Source organism: Lycium ferocissimum, chromosome 9 (assembly GCF_029784015.1).
Source record: "Lycium ferocissimum isolate CSIRO_LF1 chromosome 9, AGI_CSIRO_Lferr_CH_V1, whole genome shotgun sequence".
In the NCBI taxonomy this organism is placed as follows: domain Eukaryota; kingdom Viridiplantae; phylum Streptophyta; class Magnoliopsida; order Solanales; family Solanaceae; genus Lycium; species Lycium ferocissimum.
This window is the reverse complement of record NC_081350.1, coordinates 45,969,078-45,988,506: the sequence shown is the minus strand read 5'-3', so window position 1 is coordinate 45,988,506 and position 19,429 is coordinate 45,969,078. Positions and strand designations below refer to the sequence as shown.

The 19,429-nt window shown below is 34.8% G+C and overlaps 2 protein-coding genes across 3 annotated transcripts; one reads left to right on the top strand and one right to left on the bottom strand.

Moving 5' to 3' along the window:
• Window positions 1–2,275: 2,275 nt before the first annotated feature.
• Window positions 2,276–10,872, top strand: LOC132031080 (uncharacterized). Of its 2 annotated transcripts, none has more exons than XM_059420936.1 (12): window positions 2,276–2,418; window positions 4,070–4,189; window positions 5,322–5,404; window positions 5,495–5,570; window positions 5,691–5,758; window positions 7,416–7,500; window positions 7,861–7,967; window positions 8,154–8,237; window positions 8,470–8,616; window positions 9,526–9,634; window positions 9,714–9,833; window positions 10,486–10,872. In XM_059420936.1, the coding sequence occupies exons 2-12, from the start codon at window positions 4,102–4,104 to the stop codon at window positions 10,557–10,559; spliced, it is 1,041 nt and encodes a 346-aa protein (XP_059276919.1). In that variant the 5' UTR covers window positions 2,276–2,418; window positions 4,070–4,101; the 3' UTR covers window positions 10,560–10,872. The 2 variants fall into 2 exon arrangements, with proteins under 2 accessions (XP_059276919.1, XP_059276918.1); XM_059420935.1 differs by having other exon boundaries at window positions 7,849–7,967; window positions 10,486–10,770.
• A 510-nt stretch (window positions 10,873–11,382) lies between these two features.
• On the bottom strand, window positions 11,383–17,771 carry LOC132031074 (DEAD-box ATP-dependent RNA helicase 53, mitochondrial-like). The gene is made up of 8 exons (XM_059420928.1): window positions 17,285–17,771; window positions 15,996–16,123; window positions 15,182–15,593; window positions 14,975–15,073; window positions 14,496–14,720; window positions 13,636–13,797; window positions 12,423–12,981; window positions 11,383–11,823 (listed from the first exon to the last, which is right to left on the bottom strand). Exons 1-7 carry the CDS (start codon window positions 17,669–17,671, stop codon window positions 12,463–12,465), a joined length of 1,932 nt encoding a protein of 643 aa, XP_059276911.1. The 5' UTR covers window positions 17,672–17,771; the 3' UTR covers window positions 11,383–11,823; window positions 12,423–12,462.
• Between the last annotated feature and the right edge of the window lie 1,658 nt (window positions 17,772–19,429).

The following is a 19,429-nucleotide window of genomic DNA, read 5'->3' as shown; positions in this document are numbered from 1 at the left end:
TCCCCTGAACTTGCCTGCTATAGGACTAGAAAAGAAATCAAGTTTGCCCCTATGCATCGAAAGGTTTATCCAAACACAAATCCCCCGATGCTGATGTTACCTAAATGTTCAAAAATATCACTCTCTACTAATGACTTTTGAATGTGGAAAAAATGGTCTTGTGGTAGGTCAAGTGTAAAAGTCTCTAATTTGGATCAATTTAGCCGTTTGTCCGCAATTTTTTGTCTGGCAATTAATAGTCATTTTATTAATCACCAGTGCAACATTACAAAACAAGAGCATATCAAACCTGATTGCTAGTCTCAACATCAAACCAAGATAAATCCCGCTATACTACAACTACAAAACATCTATAAAGTATTAATGTATTTAAACAGCTTCACATTATTCCTAACTCCTATGCAAATGTTAGTCTTCAGTTCATGTGACAGTGATTCTATATTTCTGCTTGTAGTGCTGAAAATTCTTGAGCTTCTTTCACCACATATCCCATAAACGACTACTGCAAATGTTGCCTTGAACAGAAACCCTCTTAGAGCTCTAGATCTGCTAGAATGTTGTACCGACTGACACTTCTGTTCCCAGTCCAAAATGCCCCTCCGCCACTTTAACCATTATAGCATGTCCTTTTATAGTCCACTTGGAAAAAAAAAAAAAGCACACTAAAAAATAGATGATGTAAGTTCTCAAGTCGACAACCACATAATACACTGTCTCTAGATACAGTCATACCCCATTGAAGCATGACATCTTTAGTCCTCAGTTTCCCATGCAATGCAAGCCAAAGAATAAATACTTGTTTAGGACAAGCTGCAGAGTGACAAACCAAGTTCCTCCAAGGTACATTTATGACATCTCCTCTAATCTGTATGTAAGCCATATTGATAAGAAACTTGCCATTACTGATAATGCCTGAGTTGATTAAATAGAAGCTTATGCCTCCTCAAATTCAATATTTTCCTCACCACACATGATGCGTGCTTTGGTATATCCATGGTAAGCCGGTTTTCTGCTTATATAGTATGTGTGTATCCAAGTAATCCCAATTTTTTTCTTTTGTTGGCCTAGTGCCCATAGTAGTTTGCAGAGTGTTGCTTGATTCCAAATCTTCATATTGATTATATTCAGCCCCCGACTCCTTTAGGCAAACACACTTTATCCCAAGATACTAGTAATGTCTTTTTAGTAATTGTAGCCTCTCCTGAACAAATGTAGCTTCTACAGGTTGCTTCTACCGGTTTAATGATATCCTGGGAAGTAGAAATAGTTGTGACCAGTATGCTTGTACTCCATTAGAACAACAACTTTAATTAACTGTAATCTTTAAATCTCCTAGCCATCCATCAAATGATTTTGACAGTGATCTTATCAATTTATGACCTGCGTTATGCAACAGTTAACTTCTTAGTTGATGGTGGCACTCCTAAATATTTAAATGGCAATTCACCCAGTTCATAGCCCATTTCTTGTAGGATGACCTTCTTAGTATCTCTATCCACCCCACCAAAATAGATCTGACTTTTGTTGAGGTTTGCTCCTCTCAAAATAGCATCAATCTACTCCTCAACAGTTAAACTAATCTCAAGTGATTCATCGTAAACATTAATAGATCATTAGCAAAACTTAGGTGTGTAATATTCAATCTTTGGCATCTAGAAAAGTAGTTAAAATCTGGATCCTTCCGCAAAGTGGAGAGGCATCTATTCAAGTATTTCATAACCAACACAAATAGGTAAGGAGACATGGAATATCTCTTGACTTTCATTGTGTTTGAAAGTACACCATTAATCAACGCATGCATTTTTTTTCTTGTTTTGAAATAGCCTTTCATCATACATTAGACCATTTGAAAATGAGTTTCAAGTCTGAAAAAGTGATTTTAATTAATTTTTCAAGTGAGAAATTTTCTCCACTCACGTAATTTTAAATTTTTCCAAGTTAAATGCATGTTCAAATACAATATCAAATTTTAAATATATTTTTCAGTGTAAATTTAATTCTTGCAGTTTTTTTTCATATATCACAGTCTTTTTAGGGAAAATAACACTCTATATCTATTTGGAGAAAATATTTACCCGAAATGACCCTTTTATACATTATTATAAACTTTTATATAAGATTTATACATTGTTTACATTAAGTATATAATATAACTATGCAGATATAATATTTTATGTTGGATTATATATTATTGAAATTACACCCCAACACCCCCCCCCCCCCTCCCTCTCTCTTTCTTTTTTTAATGTCCAAGCGTGAATATAATGACAAATTTAAACATTATGAAATAGTATTAGGGCCAAATTTAACCATTTTTTCCTAAAATAACGTTTTAACTTTTAAATCTTGTCTTCCTAATATTTCCCGTCGGAGATCGGAGTCTCATTTTCCGGTCTCTCTCTCTCTCTACATTTATAGGTACTTTCTCTCTCTATAATTTAACAGTTTTTCCATTGTTTAAATCAAAATTCATTTTCGTTTGTACATAATTTGTTTCAATTTCATTTTATTTCCTAAATTGGAGTTTAATTTGAAAAATAACTTGTTATTTACATGTAAATTTAGGTTTTTTTTTTTTTGAATGATTGAGGTTGAATAGAGCAAATGTAATGGATGATAATTTTGTTAATTGATGTATTTTAGATTTATAAACTCATTTTATTTCCTAAATTAGGTTAAACTTGAAAGATAACTACTTATATACAAGTAAAGTTAGGTTTTTTGAATGAATTGGGGTTGATTAGAGCAAATCATAATTCATTTTTGGCTTGTATATAATTTGTTGTGAATGATGGGTATTAGCTTTATAAAACTCATTTTATTTCCTAAAATTGGGGTTTAATTTGGAATAATTAGTTTTTTTGAATGAATTGGGGTTAATTAGAGCAAAATTAAATATGTAAGCCTATGAATTTCTTGTAAATGATGGATTTTTAGCTTTATAAACTCATTTTATTTCCTTCAATTGGGGTTTGAATTGAAAGATAACTAGTTACTCCCTCTGTCCCATAATAAGTGTCACCTTTGCAAAAAACACGCATATTAAGAAAACCAATAATGCAATGTGAAGTTTACCAAATTAACCCTATATAATAAAAATAAATTACTTTTACCAGTAAACCTTTTGACATTGGGAATCCAACAATACCAAGTTAATATGTGGCTTTTCCAATCATCATTTAGATGTTACTTTATTGTCTAAGGGTAGAATTGGAAAAAACTAGTCAATTTATGTCTTGGTTTCCTAAGGTGACACTTATTATGAGACAAAAAAATTTGGTTAAGGTGACACTTATTATGGGACGGAGGGAGTATTTACAAGTAAAGTTAGGATTTTTAATAAATCGGGTCTGAATAATTTTGTTGCACTTTCTTGTAAATGATGGATTTTAGCTTTATAAACTTATTGTATTTCCCAAAATTGGGGTTTAATTTGAAATGATTAGCTAGTCACAAGTAATGTTAGGTTTTTGAATGAATGGGGTAAAGCAAATTCATTTTGGCTTGTATATAGTAATTTGTTTCAATTTCCTATAAATGATCGATATCAGCTTTATAAACTCATTTTATTACCTAAATTGGGTTATTTACAAGTAAAGTTAGGTTTTTAAATGGAATTGGGGTTGATTAGAGCAAAATGTTGTTAATTGATTGCTTGATTGATGGATTAAAATGAAAGCCTGTGAATTTTTTGTACTTTCTCTCTCTAAAATTTAAACATTATAGGTTTTGAATGAACAGGTTTTGACTCTCGAAATTCGAATTCACAGACAAAATTAACAGGTTTTGACTCTCGAAATTCGAATTGCTCCACATAAATTGGGACGTAGGGGGTAGCTTTATATACTCATTTTATTTCCTAAATTGGCGTTTAATTTGAAATTTCTAGTTAGTTACAAGTAAAGTTAAGTTTTTTTGAATGAATTGGGGTTGATTAGAGAAAAATGTTTAGGGATGGATGATTCATTTGTTAAATTGATTGCTTGATTGATGGGTTAAATATGAAATCATGTGAATTTCTTGGGTTTTTCAACTTTAAGATGTTTAATTTTTGATATATTTGGAACAGCAATCGAATCTTGGAAATAAAGGAGAGGAAAGATGGGAGTGAAGCAAGCAATAAGAGCTATTCATGCATTTCCTCATGCTGAAGAACACTTGTTGCAGAAAACCAAGTTTGGCGCCTTTGGTATTCGATCTTAATCCTATTTTTTTCTGTGCTTTTTGTTTGTTTGCAAAATGGTGCGTGCGTATTGAGTGGAATGAATAGAGAGGACCTTAACTAATGTGAGAGTGAGGCATAGTTGATTGATTCTCCACATTCATTCTTAATTATTTTAATGAAATGGGCTTGCATCTAGAATTCATGTAGCTGATCGGACCAATTTAGGATTGAGGCATAATTGATCAGAAACGAAATGTCTTGAACAGTTTCATTTACCCTTGTGAGTGGAATGAATAGAGAGGATTCTTATAGCCAACCTTAACTAATGTGAGGATGAGGCATAGTTGACTGATTCTCGGCATTCATTCTCAATTGTTTTCAATGAAATGAGCTTGCATCTAGAATTCATGTAGCTGATCCAACTAATTTGGGATTGAGGCCTAATTGATCAGAGGCGAAATGTCTCGAAAAGTATCATTTACCCTTGTGAGTGGAGTGAATAGAGAGGATTCGTATAGCCAACCTTAACTAATGTGAGAATGAGGCATAGTTGACTGATTCTCGGCATTCGTTCTCAATTGTTTCCAATGAAATGAGCTTGCATCTAGAATTCATGTAGCTGGTCCAACTAATTTGGGATTGAGGCATAATTGATCAGAAACGAAATGTCTGGAAAAGTTTCATTTACCCTTGTGAGTGAAATGAATAGAGAGGATTCATATAGCCAACCTTAACTAATGTGAGAATGAGGCATAGTTTATTGATTCTCCTCTTTCTTCTTAATTATTCTTAATGAAATTGGATCACATCTAGAATTCATATAGCTGAGCTAACTAATTTGAGATTGAGGCATAACTGATCAGAAATGAAATTTCTTGAAAAGTTTCGTTTACCCTTGTGTGTGGAATGAATAGAGAGGATTCTTATAGCCAACCTTTACTTGTGTGATCTGTGTTACCTAGGGTCCCGCTAAATATTTGTGAGTTATCTGTGTTACCCATCGTGAGATATCATAAACATTTCTCTCCAACGTTTTCACCAATTTAGCATTACTTTTGAATGTACATGTAGAAGATTTCTTGCTTATTTTGTGTCTGTATTTTACTTGAGTTTGATTCTTTTGCTAACTTTACTCTTTCTTCCCTTTCATTACCAGTTTCCATCGTGGGGCTGCTAATCATGGCAACATTGTTCTTGCATGAACTGAGTTACTATCTTAATATAAATACTGTTCATCAGGTAGTTTACATCTCCTTGATGAAATCTTCTTCAGGTTTAGCTTATTCTAGCTCATTTGAAGTAAGTTTGTTGTGACTTTCATCTGTGCAGATGGCTGTTGACTCGAGACGTGGAGAAAATCTTCCCATTCACATAAATATGACATTCCCCTCTTTACCTTGTGATGGTAAGTCAATATTCTCTACTTGCTGTCCGTGTATGTTTATTTCAATTTGAGTTTCGCTTTTCTTTGTTAATACTTTTTTCGTAATGTTTCAGCGGTTGATCAATTTATTCTTTTTGGTAGTGCTAAGTGTGGATGCTATTGATATGTCGGGGAAGCATGAAGTAGATCTTGATACAAACATATGGAAGGTAATTGGTTTACTGTGACTAACGAAATTTTTCGCTGTCCATCGAACTGAAAACTAAACGAGAATGTTTTGTACTACAGGGTAATGCATAATACCGTTAGATTGTTACGTGTTTTATTAAATTGTGTTTCTTACTAACAACAACAACCCAGTGTGATCCCACAAGTTGGGTCTGGGGAGGGTAGAGCGTACGCAGACCTTACCCCTACCTTGAGAAGGTAGAGAGGCTGTTTTGTGTTTCTTACAGTTTCAAAAAAAAAAAAAAAAAAAAAAAGGATCATAATGTTAATGTTGTCGGATTCTAGTTAAAGAAACTTTTACGCCTTAGATGGATAAGTTTTATGGGATGAATCAATTTGTTATCATGTTATCAGACCTATAATAGTCAACACTCAACACAATTATTCCGGTGCCTTTCCAGTTAAAAGTATTGCAAACTTTTAGTTTGTCATGTAGCAATTCTTTTTCTACTTTTTTTTTTTTGGCGCTGCGGGGAAATGGAAGATGAAAAGGATTATGGAAGATGAAAAGGATTGTTCTGTTTTTAGTGAAGTTTTGGATTTCGCATTGTTTTTGTTTCTGTCTTCTTGTAAGACATGTTTGTTAATTTTTTGGCTATCTAGTCATTGTTTTTTTTTTTTTTTTTTTTTGGGTGGGGTTGGTTTTATTGTATCTGAAACGGGCAATCTAGTAATTGGTACTACACAGTAGCATCTGAATAATTTAACGAATATAAAATGTCTCGAGTTTTGATGGTTATGATTTGCAACATCAATTATGCCATACTTAGGTTGTGGATAAGATACTTTGATGTCCATTCTACTTTGTCACAATTACTTATCCTCCTCCTCCATTGCAATTTTAAATTTACTTATCATCCTCTTTGTAAAGTTACAGTCTTTAAATACTATTGATTCTATAAGAAACTCTCTCTTAAATCGTAAAAGCCAAAAAGGAAAAATTTAACAAACACGAAAGAGATGTAGTTTAAAAAAGATTGACCTTTCCTTTTTACTTTTCTTATACTTCCTGCTAACAGTTCGTATTGGCTTATATTCTGTCAGTAGCTTCATAAGCTAGATTGTTTGGAAAAGATTTTAAGGATCTTTTAGCAATACTAAGCAGGAAACTTTTTGCATGGGAGGTTTGTCCAAAAGACCATTAACTTATAAGCCCATTGTGTACTAGTAAAGTACAATGTTATTGTAGTTTTCCCAATAAAAATGTGATGCCTCATAATATGTAGGACAATTATTTTAATTCCGTACCACCTGGTTTCTTTGTTGTAACCCGGCAATTAGGAATGTCAGTGTAATTCACCCAACATTTTTTTCTTACTTAACTTGGTATTAGCAGGCTAGAACTTCTGGAAGTCTTAAAGTTTACAACTATGAATAGGCGTACTCCAGCATCCACACCTTCACAGTTTCAGTTTGTTAGTCAAGCGAATTTGTCTTTGCAAGCTTTGTAACACTGAAGCAAATTATGAAGATATTTGTCATTTGTCTTCTATTTCATGTTTATAGTAGATTTTGCAATTTTCTTTTTCTTCAAATTGGCATTTAATTTTAGATTCAGTCTATAGTGAATGCATGCCCAGGCATATACTTTTTTTTTTTCAGGATTTTTTCGGCAACTAAGGTTGAGAGTTTTTGCAGCTTCGCTTGAACAGTGATGGCCATATCACTGGCACTGAGTATTTGTCAGATCTTGTTGAGAAGGAACATGAAGCTCATAAACATGGTAATGTCTTTGGTTCTTCTGCATTTGGGTAGTAGCATTAGTTTAACTGTCTGCTTCTCTTTATCTGAGTCCAAGTTGTACACTGGTATGCTTTTGCTTTAAACATGCTTAGTGCGGCTTGTTAATGTTAATTTCTTGACAAATATAAAGAACTTCCCTTAGACCTTAGCATCTTTTATCAAATTCTCTCTTTCTGGAAGCGGAATAACTTGCAAAAAGCAAATAACTTGAGAAATTCCGTTTATATGGATATATCAGTTGATTAGTTTGTGCTCTACTTGCATAAAACTATTGAGTATTAATCTCCTACAAATCGATAACATGGTTTTAAGTAACAAATTTTACCAGATGTGCACACAGAACATCATGAAGATTCGGACAAGATCCATCTTCAGGGCATTGATGAAGAATCTGAAAAAATGATCAAGAAGGTTAAGCAAGCATTGGCTGCTGGGGAAGGATGCAGGGTATGTTTTGGGCGCTTTGTTTTATGCCTGTTCTCGTAATTGTAACTTCCCCTCTTCCCCCCAGTCCCCCACCCCCATATCTTTCTCTCTCTGGGACTCAAAAAAAAAAAAAAAAAAAAAAAACAATGTTTGGCTAGCTAAGTGATGGCAATGTTCACCAATCGATGCTGACATTGTTGTGTGCAGGTGTATGGGTTTTTAGATGTCCAGCGGGTTGCTGGGAATTTCCATATATCCATTCACGGGTTGAACATTTTTGTTGCTCAAATGGTCAGCTCTATTAATATTTTATAATTTTTATAGATTTGATGGACATACACGATAACTGTTGGAAAATGTGCACTGCTCCATTTTTATTGTTATCCATGTTCTGAAATACATTAAGTTCTTCTCATAGATTGGATTTTACAGCGGCGTTCACAGAATAGCCTTTGAAGTATTATTTTTTCTCCTCACTTCCAGTGTATTTGCTCACTCTTATTAGTATACTGTAAAAATGCAGATTTTTGAAGGGCCTACTCATGTCAATGTAAGCCATATCATCCATGACTTATCATTTGGGCCCAAATATCCAGGTATTCACAACCCACTTGACGGAACATCACGAATTCTGCGTGAAGCAAGCGGCACATTCAAATACTACATTAAGGTTTGTGAAGATCTAATTCTGTGTTTAGTTTGAATACATTGCATAGGGTATTTCAGCATAGCCTTGACCATTCTTTCTTTTTATCTTTTTTTTTTTTTTTTTTTTTGTGACATATGGAGCCTTGACCAACTTTCTTAAAGTGGTGGAGTGAACAAACTTGACCAACTTACTTAAAGTGATGGAAAGAACAAACTTGTTATGATACTTCAGTAATTTGTCTGGATTATTTTGTGGCGTATGATATATGAACCGAATTAAAGTCCTAACCCTGCACTCTTTTCCTTTAATATAAGGACCTAATTATCTTATTCTTCACCAAGGCTAAATATCTACAATTATTGGCCGCCAGTGTGAAAAACATATTAGCGGATTTGTACTTCTTTTTGAAATCCTGTTCCACGGGCCCACCAGTGGCTTTTTCCACTTTTTTGTGCCTTGTGACTTGGACCCGTAACCGCATGGTTGGAGGTCCAAGATCTCCTCCACTAGGCCAACCCCACTCTAAACCATTTAGGGGTTTTGTATGTCGCATATCTAAAATAAACAAATAAAGTGTTTCCTCTCTAGCGACTTAAATTCTTAGATGGGACAATTTACAAAATAAAGAGGGCTTAATTAAAGACTCACTGCCACTGAACAAATGTTTGTGGAAAAAACTGATTGCACAAGGAAACGTGTTGTAGACTTGAAATAGGTTTGTCTCCTTTATAACAAGATTAGACTTAGATGAGACGGTTCACACAATCTAACAGTGTTGACAAGGAACATTAGTTGAAACATGTATCCAGGTTGGCTTAATTGGATTTCCTTGTGAATTTTTTCAGAAGATAAGTGTTGAATCACAATGATTTTTTTCTTTTGGATGTGCTCGTGCTTCCATATCTTGACGTTCTGGTTTTTTTCGTGTAGGTTGTTCCAACTGAGTATAGATATATATCAAAAGAAGTTTTACCGACTAATCAATTTTCTGTAACGGAGTACTTTTCAACCATCCATGAGTTTGAACGGACATGGCCAGGTGAGTCTCCGTTATCCTTCTCATTTCTCCTCTGGCTGTATTTCATTGTTCACTGAGTGTCTTTTGCCCCTATATGCAGCTGTATACTTCTTGTATGATTTGTCACCAATTACAGTGACCATCAGAGAAGAACGTCGCAGTTTTCTGCACTTTATCACTCGGCTCTGTGCAGTTCTGGGTGGGACATTTGCCTTAACAGGTTTGCCTTTAATACTAAGCTGTATGATTTAGTTAATGTGAAAACCACTGATAAGCCATAAGTCCCTGCTACTTTGTTGTACTCTTTTATCCGAAATGCTCCTCATTTAATTGAACTGAAGGCTCCTGACTTGAATATCTGTGAAGAAGTGAAAAATAATTTTTCCTGATCACCCATATATCAAGAGCTGAATTCTAATTCCTAGGGGGAAGTCCTCTAATAGTCTCAAGCAGGTGTTTGAATCTCTTCTGTTACTCAAAAAAAAGTGTTTGAATCTCGTCTTCCCTGTTCTCATGCAAGGAATCTCTTGAGCTTTATTTTTTTATCCTGACCATTTGCGTATACTTTACAGACCACAACATCTCGAAGTGACTATAGGTTTTGTTATCATTTCTTGTTATCAAGTAAAACGCATTTTCTATGATGATGCTATGGCAGTGATAGATTTGGGATTGGCATAGTTTCTCTTTATTTAGTCTTTTTAATTACGTATCGACAAATCACTTGCTTTTGGCTTACATTAATTACGAATCGACAAATCCCCCGTAAATTGTTTCTTGCAGAAGAAATTTAACCGTTAGTCAGCATCAGTCAGAAATCTTCAATATGTAGTCCAACATACTGACATGTTGGTATTTGTTTTGTGTAATAGGCATGCTAGATGGATGGATGTTCAAGTTTCTTGAAGCTGTTACAAAGAAAAACAGCAGAACTATTGTGCGCTAAACGTAGAGACATTGCACTTCTGATATGTTCAGCCAAGCTGAATTGCAGAACTGGTGCACTAAGCAGGAGTTTTAGCCAACAAAACAGATCAACAGCAAGTTTATGGACAATGATTTCCTGTTTCTTTTTATCCTGTGATTTTGGTAGCACTATAACAACAATACCCAAATTTATTCTAGCTGTTTGAGAAGAAAAGAAATTATTCATTGGTGAATGTAACAAAACGTAGGATTATGAACATTTCACTGACATTTTTGTTCACTTGTTGAGAAACTATAGAAATGAGCATATTGATCTCCTTTATCAAGAAAAAGATCTTAGGCTAGTACCTTTTCCTTCTCGATGCGCATGCGCTTCCTAAGAGTACCTTTTCCTTCTCGATGAGCATTCTTATTCTGTGATAAGATAAATTCCTTTCTTTTTTGCAAATCTGCAAGAAAGAACAGAAAGACTTTTTTGCAAAGAGAAAAATTTTAATCTTGAAAGGTTTTATTGTTTCAAAAAATTGTAACCTTTTGTTGATAATCGTGGTGTTCGAATCAGCTTCCGCGCACCTCGACTAATTCCATGTATACTTAGAAAGTTGCAACTTTTCAAACCATATACTGTCTTTCTAATAATTAATTGTCCAAAATCAAATTTCCCAGCTCCCAGAAAAATATTCAACACCAAAATTTGACATGATAACTAAGTTGTAGCTTATTTGTTCTATTTGAGTGTGTCCAGAATCAGACTATAAAGTCTACAATAGTTCACAAGAAACACAATTTCTAAGTGCAAAAGAATAACTAAATACACTTTCCACTGTAATAACTAAATACACTTTCCACTGTAAGCCCTTTTTCTCCTGTTGATAAAATAATTCAGTACATCCACATAAAATGAATAAATGCGACGACGTCTAGGCTTGTACAAAATTTATACTGAAATCGGAACATTACAATCACTAGGTAACTAGCAAGTACCAATATGAGCTCTCACAAACAAGTATTCATTTCAAGCTTGAGCTCAAAAAAATTACTTATAAACATAAAGCGAAGAAATATAATGCCAGCAATGGTAAGAACTTGGTAACTATAGATTGCATATAGCATGTAGGTGCCTTCCGAGACCAAGTGAAGTTGAAGTGTTATTTTAAACTGTAATGACTTGTAGCATCATCACCTGCAACTGCTGCTACTCCGGCTACAGCACCTGGTAATCAACGCATATACTTCACATATCAGAGTTCATCTGCACCATCCATTGAGTGGCCCACACCCTCCTGAACCAACCAAAGGCATTACATGAGAACAGGTTAAAACCTTAGGAGCCTCCTACGATGGAGGCAGTATGATATTATCAAATCATTATTTGCTGCTGGTATTACATATCAGGCAAGAAATATACAATCAGACCTCTCTATAACAACATTTCACTATAACAGCCATGTTTTTTGTTGAACTGATCTTTCATGTTATGTTATATGTTCTCTATAGCATCATTTTTCGCTATAGCATCCAAAAAAGAATATCCCCCCCCCCCCCAAAAAAAATTTTCCGGTACAAAGTACAATGAAATGCAGCATAGCATTCAAAACAATCACATGCATATGTCTATGGCCCTAATAGCATCATATCAACCAATGTGAGTTGAGTGCAGTATCTTCACTTTTATGTCCTTTTGAAAGCATGTTTCCCAGTCCCCACAACTACCAAAAACTATTCTACGAAGGACGGTCCCTCCACTATGTGCATGATAGAGCCAGTAATAAACCACCCACTACAAGCATAACACCCTAGAGACTTAGCTTTTTTAATCTTCTTTTCAACATTTTGTGTTCAGTGGCTAAAGTATCTACATGTAATGGAGAATGAAACTTGCCTTGCAACGGAGTTAGAAATGGTTCCTCCCCCGACTCTGATCACCATTCACCACTATCCTTGCCATCTCCGTAGCCATCAAAACGGCTTGAACGGTTATTTTGGTCATAATCTGAATCACCAAATCTTCTAGACCGGCCTGAACCAAATTCTTCTGCAAAATTATTTGACCGATTTGAACTTTTGGAGTTTCTGAAATCACCAAAATTACGAAAACCACCCAAACGTTTTGAGCCTGCTGAACCACCAAACTTTCCTGAGCGGCCCGAGCTAGATCCACCATATCCACCCCTTGATCCTCCTGAACCAGTTCCACCATATCCACCCCTTGATCTTCCTGAACCAGTTCCACCGTATCCACCTGTTCGACCAGAAGATGAAGTGCCTTCTCCACCAAACCTGCTGCTCTTATTTCCATAGCCACTGGAACGACCTCCACCAAAATCACTAGATCGACTACGCATGGTGCCTGCTCCATAGGAGCCAAGGCGGTCGCCACTTTTGGCCATCTCACTATACATGTCTGCTGCTGCTCCAGCCTCTACTTTAATTGTTGGAAGCTTTTTTCATCAAGTACATGCAGAGAAGATAATTTGATGAGATAGCAATAGCATGACAAGGATGAACAGGGAAAAATGTCAGCATCATAAAGGAGAAAAGTCCAATCACCACCAGCTAGCAAATTTTGCTTATCTAAGATTCGAGTTTAGGAGATGAACCATCAATAACTATTAGAAGTATTGAAGAACTGCAAAATATTTCAGCCCAAAACCCAATGACTTCAGTTCAAGATACTCCAACAGGCCCATGTTTGACTTCAGCAATTCAAGAAAATTAGAAACACAAAAGATTGTCACAGCTTATGTGTATTTTAATACTGGGAACCAAACATGGTATAACTAATATGGGTATAAGTTATACGAGAATTTACGTATTATTTTATAGGGATAGAAGGTGGACTACGGATTTTAATACCGGAAACCAAACATGGTATGAAGTAATACCGATTTATATACCAAAGATTAACTTGGCTTATACCTCAAACCAAACGACCTCCTAAGGGTCTGAGGCTAGAAACAGAACATTATGTGATTACCAGAACACAAGTATAGCAACATGCATCTATTGTATCCTCCCTATCTCCATAGTGAAAATATCAACAAATCCAAATGAAGATTTGAAAAAGTAAAACTTTAAGGTATAAGCATCCTTACCTCAGTAAATCTGCAGCCGGCATCATGTTCGATACCTTTTAAATCCCTATGCTGCTTTGAGGAATGCATGAGAATGGCACTTCCTTTCTTCCCAGCACGTCCAGTTCGACCAGATCGATGAACAAAGATCTCTGAATTGTTCGGAAGTTCATAATGTATCACCTGAGCACCAAAATCTCTACTTTAACTCCAGATAGCAAAAGACAAAAAGCAAACTGCAATTAAAGAAGACTCTAAAACTTCAAGCATGAACATGTTTCTTCTCTATCTTTTTTGGATAACTGCATAAAAGACTCTTTTTCTTATAGTCATTGAATAATCACCCAATTAAGAATGGATGACTAGGAACTGCTTCCTTCCCTGTACAGGCCTTTAGAGCTCACTAGACATGCAGCTATCCATTGTAGTGCTCTTGGTGCACATTTCTCTTATTGATAAAATATTTACTTATATTCTTGAAAAGGGTTTGTTTGTTTCTGAAAAAGGGTGTTCAAAAATGCTTTTTTGGCTGTATACTCTGTACATGGTGTGAAATTTGGCTCAAGATACAATGCTGTCCAGATGATCCTAAAATTCATAAGTATCTATGTGGCACTGCTTACATGTTTATCATAATCTCATTGGAAGTTTGTGTCCTATACTTACTGAGATTCCATAAGCATGTAAGTCTATGTTATAGTAACTTCTACCTCGGGTGACGTATGTAGCGATAACTCTTTCTTAGTACCTAATACGAATTTATAGGCTTATCTTCCCTCAGTCTTTCTTTACAGAAAGTGGAAACAGAAGGGAAGACAAGGAATAAGAAATGCTGGGAACATTGTTAAATAATTATGCAAATAAAAGCATGAAAGACCAACCAGATCAACATTAGGCACATCAAGTCCTCGAGCAGCAACATCGGTGGCCACCAATACATTGAATTGACCTTGTCGGAAACCAGACAGAGTTCTCTCCCTCTGGCTTTGTGTGATATCTCCATGCAGAGCTTCACATCTCAAAGTTTTTTGCATTGCACTAGCCAATCTATCAGCATCACGCTTTGTTTGAGTAAAAACAATACACTTGCCTCCTTTTGCATGCTCCTGAAGAATAAATATATGCTCAGCCTTGAATTTTTTTGGAAAAAGAACAAGAAATCACTTTACTCCTTTGAAAAGTACTTTTGGATAGTGGGGAAAACTACTTTTTTTAGCTTCTGAAAAGCAGTTTCTGCTACTACTCGAAAGCACTTGTTTTTCTCTAAAAGCTTGGCCAAACACCTCAATTTCCTAAAATAACCAGTTTCGGCTTCCCGGAAACTTGGCCAAACAAGCTATATTAGGCTATAGATTCATACCGATATTAAGGGTCCAAGAACTGCTGGTTTCTGACGCATGTCACAAGCAATTGAATACAAGGAAATGCCATCGGCTAACTTCTGGTCAGAGTCCCCCACCTGCACACACGTTTACACATAATTATTGAGCATAGAAAACCTCTAGGGTATACTCAACAAAAATACGACAGTAAGTTCCTGTCCAAATAGTGAGAATAGTGGCCTCACAAGATCAACATGAACTGGCTTCTTCAAGAACTTCTTGGTAAGTTTCAATATCCAACTTGGCATTGTGGCTGAAAACATCATTGTCTGATGTTTCTGCCTAACATTTTCTAAAATTGTTTCAACATCCTCTGCGAAGCCCACATTAAGCATCTGATCAGCTTCATCTAGAACAACGAACTGGATATCTGACAAATTCAAAGACCCTCTCTTCAGCAAATCAATGATTCGACCAGGTGTCCCGACAACAACGTCTGCTCCCCTTTGAAGAGTACTCATTTGGCGTTGAATGGGGACCCCACCATAAACACATAGCGTATCCAAAACAGGAGCAGACTCATAAAATTCTTTATCCACCTGCTTTGCAAGTTCTCTAGTGGGAGCCAAGATCAACGCTAAAGGGTTTCTTCCCCGTCTGTATAGTTTAATAACCACACAAAAAAAATCAATTGAAACGAATTTAACATAATCAACAAATAAGCAGAAACAAATAGAGAGTCATCAATAACTCTCTCACAAGCTTGACACGAGATAATATTTGGCATAATTACATTTTTGAACCGCTTAAAAGAATAATAGCCAGCAAACATATAGGTTCTGTGTATTAAGTATAAACATACATATATTATACATATTGTATACACAAAATAAACATATAATATACATAATCAGTGTATAGCTTTTGTATATTTGGGCGACGTCTGCAATTAATTTCGGTCGACAAGCCAAAAATGAAAAAAGCCCATAATATTTTATGCTTCTACCATATCTAACCATTATTAAATAAATCTCAAAAGAGGAAGCAGAGTGAACAAACCCATTTTTTCTGTTGAAGTGAATGATCTTATCCATGATAGGAATGCCAAAAGCTAATGTCTTTCCAGTGCCAGTTCTAGCTCGGCCAATCATGTCAGACCCTTGCATTGCCGGTTCTAAAACAGCTTTCTGATACAATCCAAAAGGAAAAGAATCCTTCTTGAATCAGAAATTTTTTCATAGAATTTCAGTTGATCATAAACCAATAAACACACAAATAGAGAAAAAAAATTAGGAGCTACAAATGCTGTTCTCTCTTCCGGATAAAAATTATAACACTTCAAAACACCTAAAATGGAAATAGACTACTCTAAATTACTCTTTCTATCAAAAATCCTGAATACCACCAATTAACAAAGCAAAAATAGGAGCTGATAATCCTGCCTTTTTTTCACAGATAGAAATTATAACAGCTTAAAACACCTGAATTGGAAAAAGACTAGTCTAAATTACTCTTTCTACCAAAAATTTTGAATACCATCAACAAACACACAAATATAGCAAAATTAGAAGCTAAAAATACCATCTTTCTTTTAGATAATTTTTTTTATGGCAAGAGAACCCGCAGCCGCTACCCTTCGGGTGCGCACAGGGTAAACCCAGCTCCTGTGCAATAGCTCGCAAACCACACAAGAGAGAACTCGCACCAGGCAAGTCCCGTGCGGCAGGCAAGTCCCAGAAGGCAAATCCCCTGTCGTAGGCAAAGGGTTTCGAACCTGAGACCTCCATTATGGAAGCCCCATGCTTAGCCAACTGAGGCACCCTTACGGGTTTTTTTAGATAAAAATTATAACACTTCAAAACACCTAAAATGGAAAAAGACTAGTCTAAATTACTCTTTCTACCAAAAATCTTGAATACCATCAACAAATACACTAGTAATAGCAAAATTAAGACTAAAAATAATGTCTTTTTTCCAGCTGGAAATGACTCATGTGTAGAGAACCTCCTATAACTCTAGAACTCTAAAATTACTCTTTCTATCAAAAATCTTGAATACCATCAATGAATAACACAAATATAGCAAACTTATGAGCTAAAAATACCATCTTTTTTAACAGATAGAAATTATAACAGTTTAAAAAACCTGAATTGGATACAGACTAGTCTAAATTACTCTTACTATCAAAAATCTTGAATACCATCAATAAACACACAAAAATATAGCAAAATTAAGACTAAAAATACTGTCTTTTTTCACCTGAATTGGAAAAAGACTAAAATCAAAAATCTTGAAGAATACACACAAATATAACAAAATTAAGAGCTAAAAATACTGTCTTTTTTCACCTGAATTGGAAAAAGACTAGTAATTCCCCTTTGTTTCAAAGCAGAAACAATTTCTTCAGAGATACCAAGCTTTGAAATCTCAAGTCCTTCATCACACTCCTCTTCAATTTCCACCATTGCAGTTGCAGTTGCAGCAAAACCCCTTACATTATACCCAAATTTACCATCAACCCAATTTTTCTGTGGTACTGATATTGTTAAAGAAGTACTAAAACTGTGAACTTGGGAACCTTGAAGGGCATTTCTTGGACTAAATTTATCACTAAAGATATGGGAAATTGCATTTATGGTGACCCTTTTTGAGGTTAGTGAAGATGAAGATTTTCTTAGTAGAAAAAGACTGTTCATTTTGCTGTATCTGAAAGGACTTGGAAGGAATAAAGCCATTTTTTGGTGCTAGGGTTTAAGATAGGGTTTAAGGAAAGGAAGGAGAGAAATAGAGGGATAAGGTTTTCAAGAAACAAACTGAAAACCAAATCAAGAGAAAATCTAACCTAAAGGGGACTATAAAAAGATAAGGTGAAAGGATATTTGAGAAAAAGATCAAAATGGTCCTTAATGTATAGGGGTTGCTTTGTTTTGATTCTTAATATATTCTACTTGATCAATATTGTCCTTGTTGTATAACAAAAAGTGTCATATTTGGTCTTTTCCCCTATACCATAAGGATCATTTTGATCAATTTCATAAAGATATTTTGGTATAGGATGAGAAATATTACAAGAATGGTCCTCAAATAATAGGTCCTAAGTAGTCCCTTGAATATATTTTTGAGCAATTCTGGACTTCTAAATTTAGCAAAAATGAGTATTGGTATTTCTGTTAGATATTTAATATCTTTTGGTTGTTAGATTTAATAGGAATCATGAAAAAATAATCGATACTTATATTCGGAGGTCTATTTTTTGCAATTTCTGCTATTTTTAGTCTATTTGGTGGCTGTTACAATTTTTGAGTCTTAGTTTCTGATACTTTTAGTATATTTTGTGCAGTTTTCTAAGATTTGATAGAACTTTTCTTGTATTTCTAATTATTTTTTTTAAATCTGCTAGATTTAACAATCAATATTTATTAAATATTTATCCGATATGGAAAGCGCTCATTTTTGCTGGTAGGAAATGACATTTACGATGACCCTTTTTGAGGTTAGTGAAGACAAAGACTTTCTCAGTAGAAAAAGACCGTTCATTTTGCTACATCTCAAGGGTCAAGGAAGGAACAAAGCCATTTTTTATGCTAGGTTTTTAGATAGGGTTTATGGGAGTGTTAAGTTTGATAAGGTTTTCAAGAAACACTGGAAAACCAAATCGAAGGGAAAATCCAACCTAAAGGGACTTTAAAAAGATGGGTGAAAAGATATTTTGAGATATTTTGGTATAGTATGAAAAAATTACAAGAATGGTCATCAAATACTAGGTCTAAATAGTCCCTTGAGTATATCCATTGACAACTTTGGTCCTTTAAGTTTGTAAAAGTTAGTACTAGCGTTTTTTCGTTTCCGCCAAATGTTTATTAAATTTTGATCATCACTCTGTATATTTAAGGAAGGTTATGAAAAAGTTTAAGGGGAACTCACATTTGGAGGTGCATGTTTTAGAGTTATATTTCCGTTTTTGGATGCTACTTGTCGTGTGGCTTAATTATTTCTCAAGGATAGTAAAGTTACTATTCTATTTGCTCGTGGAGAAAATTCTAACTATTTTATAAAAATCTTTTCTACTTGCCTCTAAGCCAAATAAGTATCATTTGATTTTTTTTTCATTACTCTTATCATTATTATTTGTATTTTAACATAGCATATACCTAAATGCAATACCAAGTCAACAATTATTTATCAACTTCAAACAAGCTGAAATTAGTTGTATGATCCTTAATTTGTTTCCCTTGTTCTTTTCCGTTTTCAATATTGTTTGTTGACATGGTCTGGCTTCATGTGCATATTTATAGATTAATAATAGAGACCTCTGTTAATAGTTGTTGTCTTTCCTGCTATTTCCTTTCCTTCAAAGCAATAAGCTCAATTTTTTTTTTTCAGTGTACTCAAAAAGAAAAACAATATTTTTGCTAGTATTTGACAGCAGGGGTATATAGCAAATGGCATCCTCTACCTCCTACGCCGTTTCTATATTTATGTTCCTATCTCTC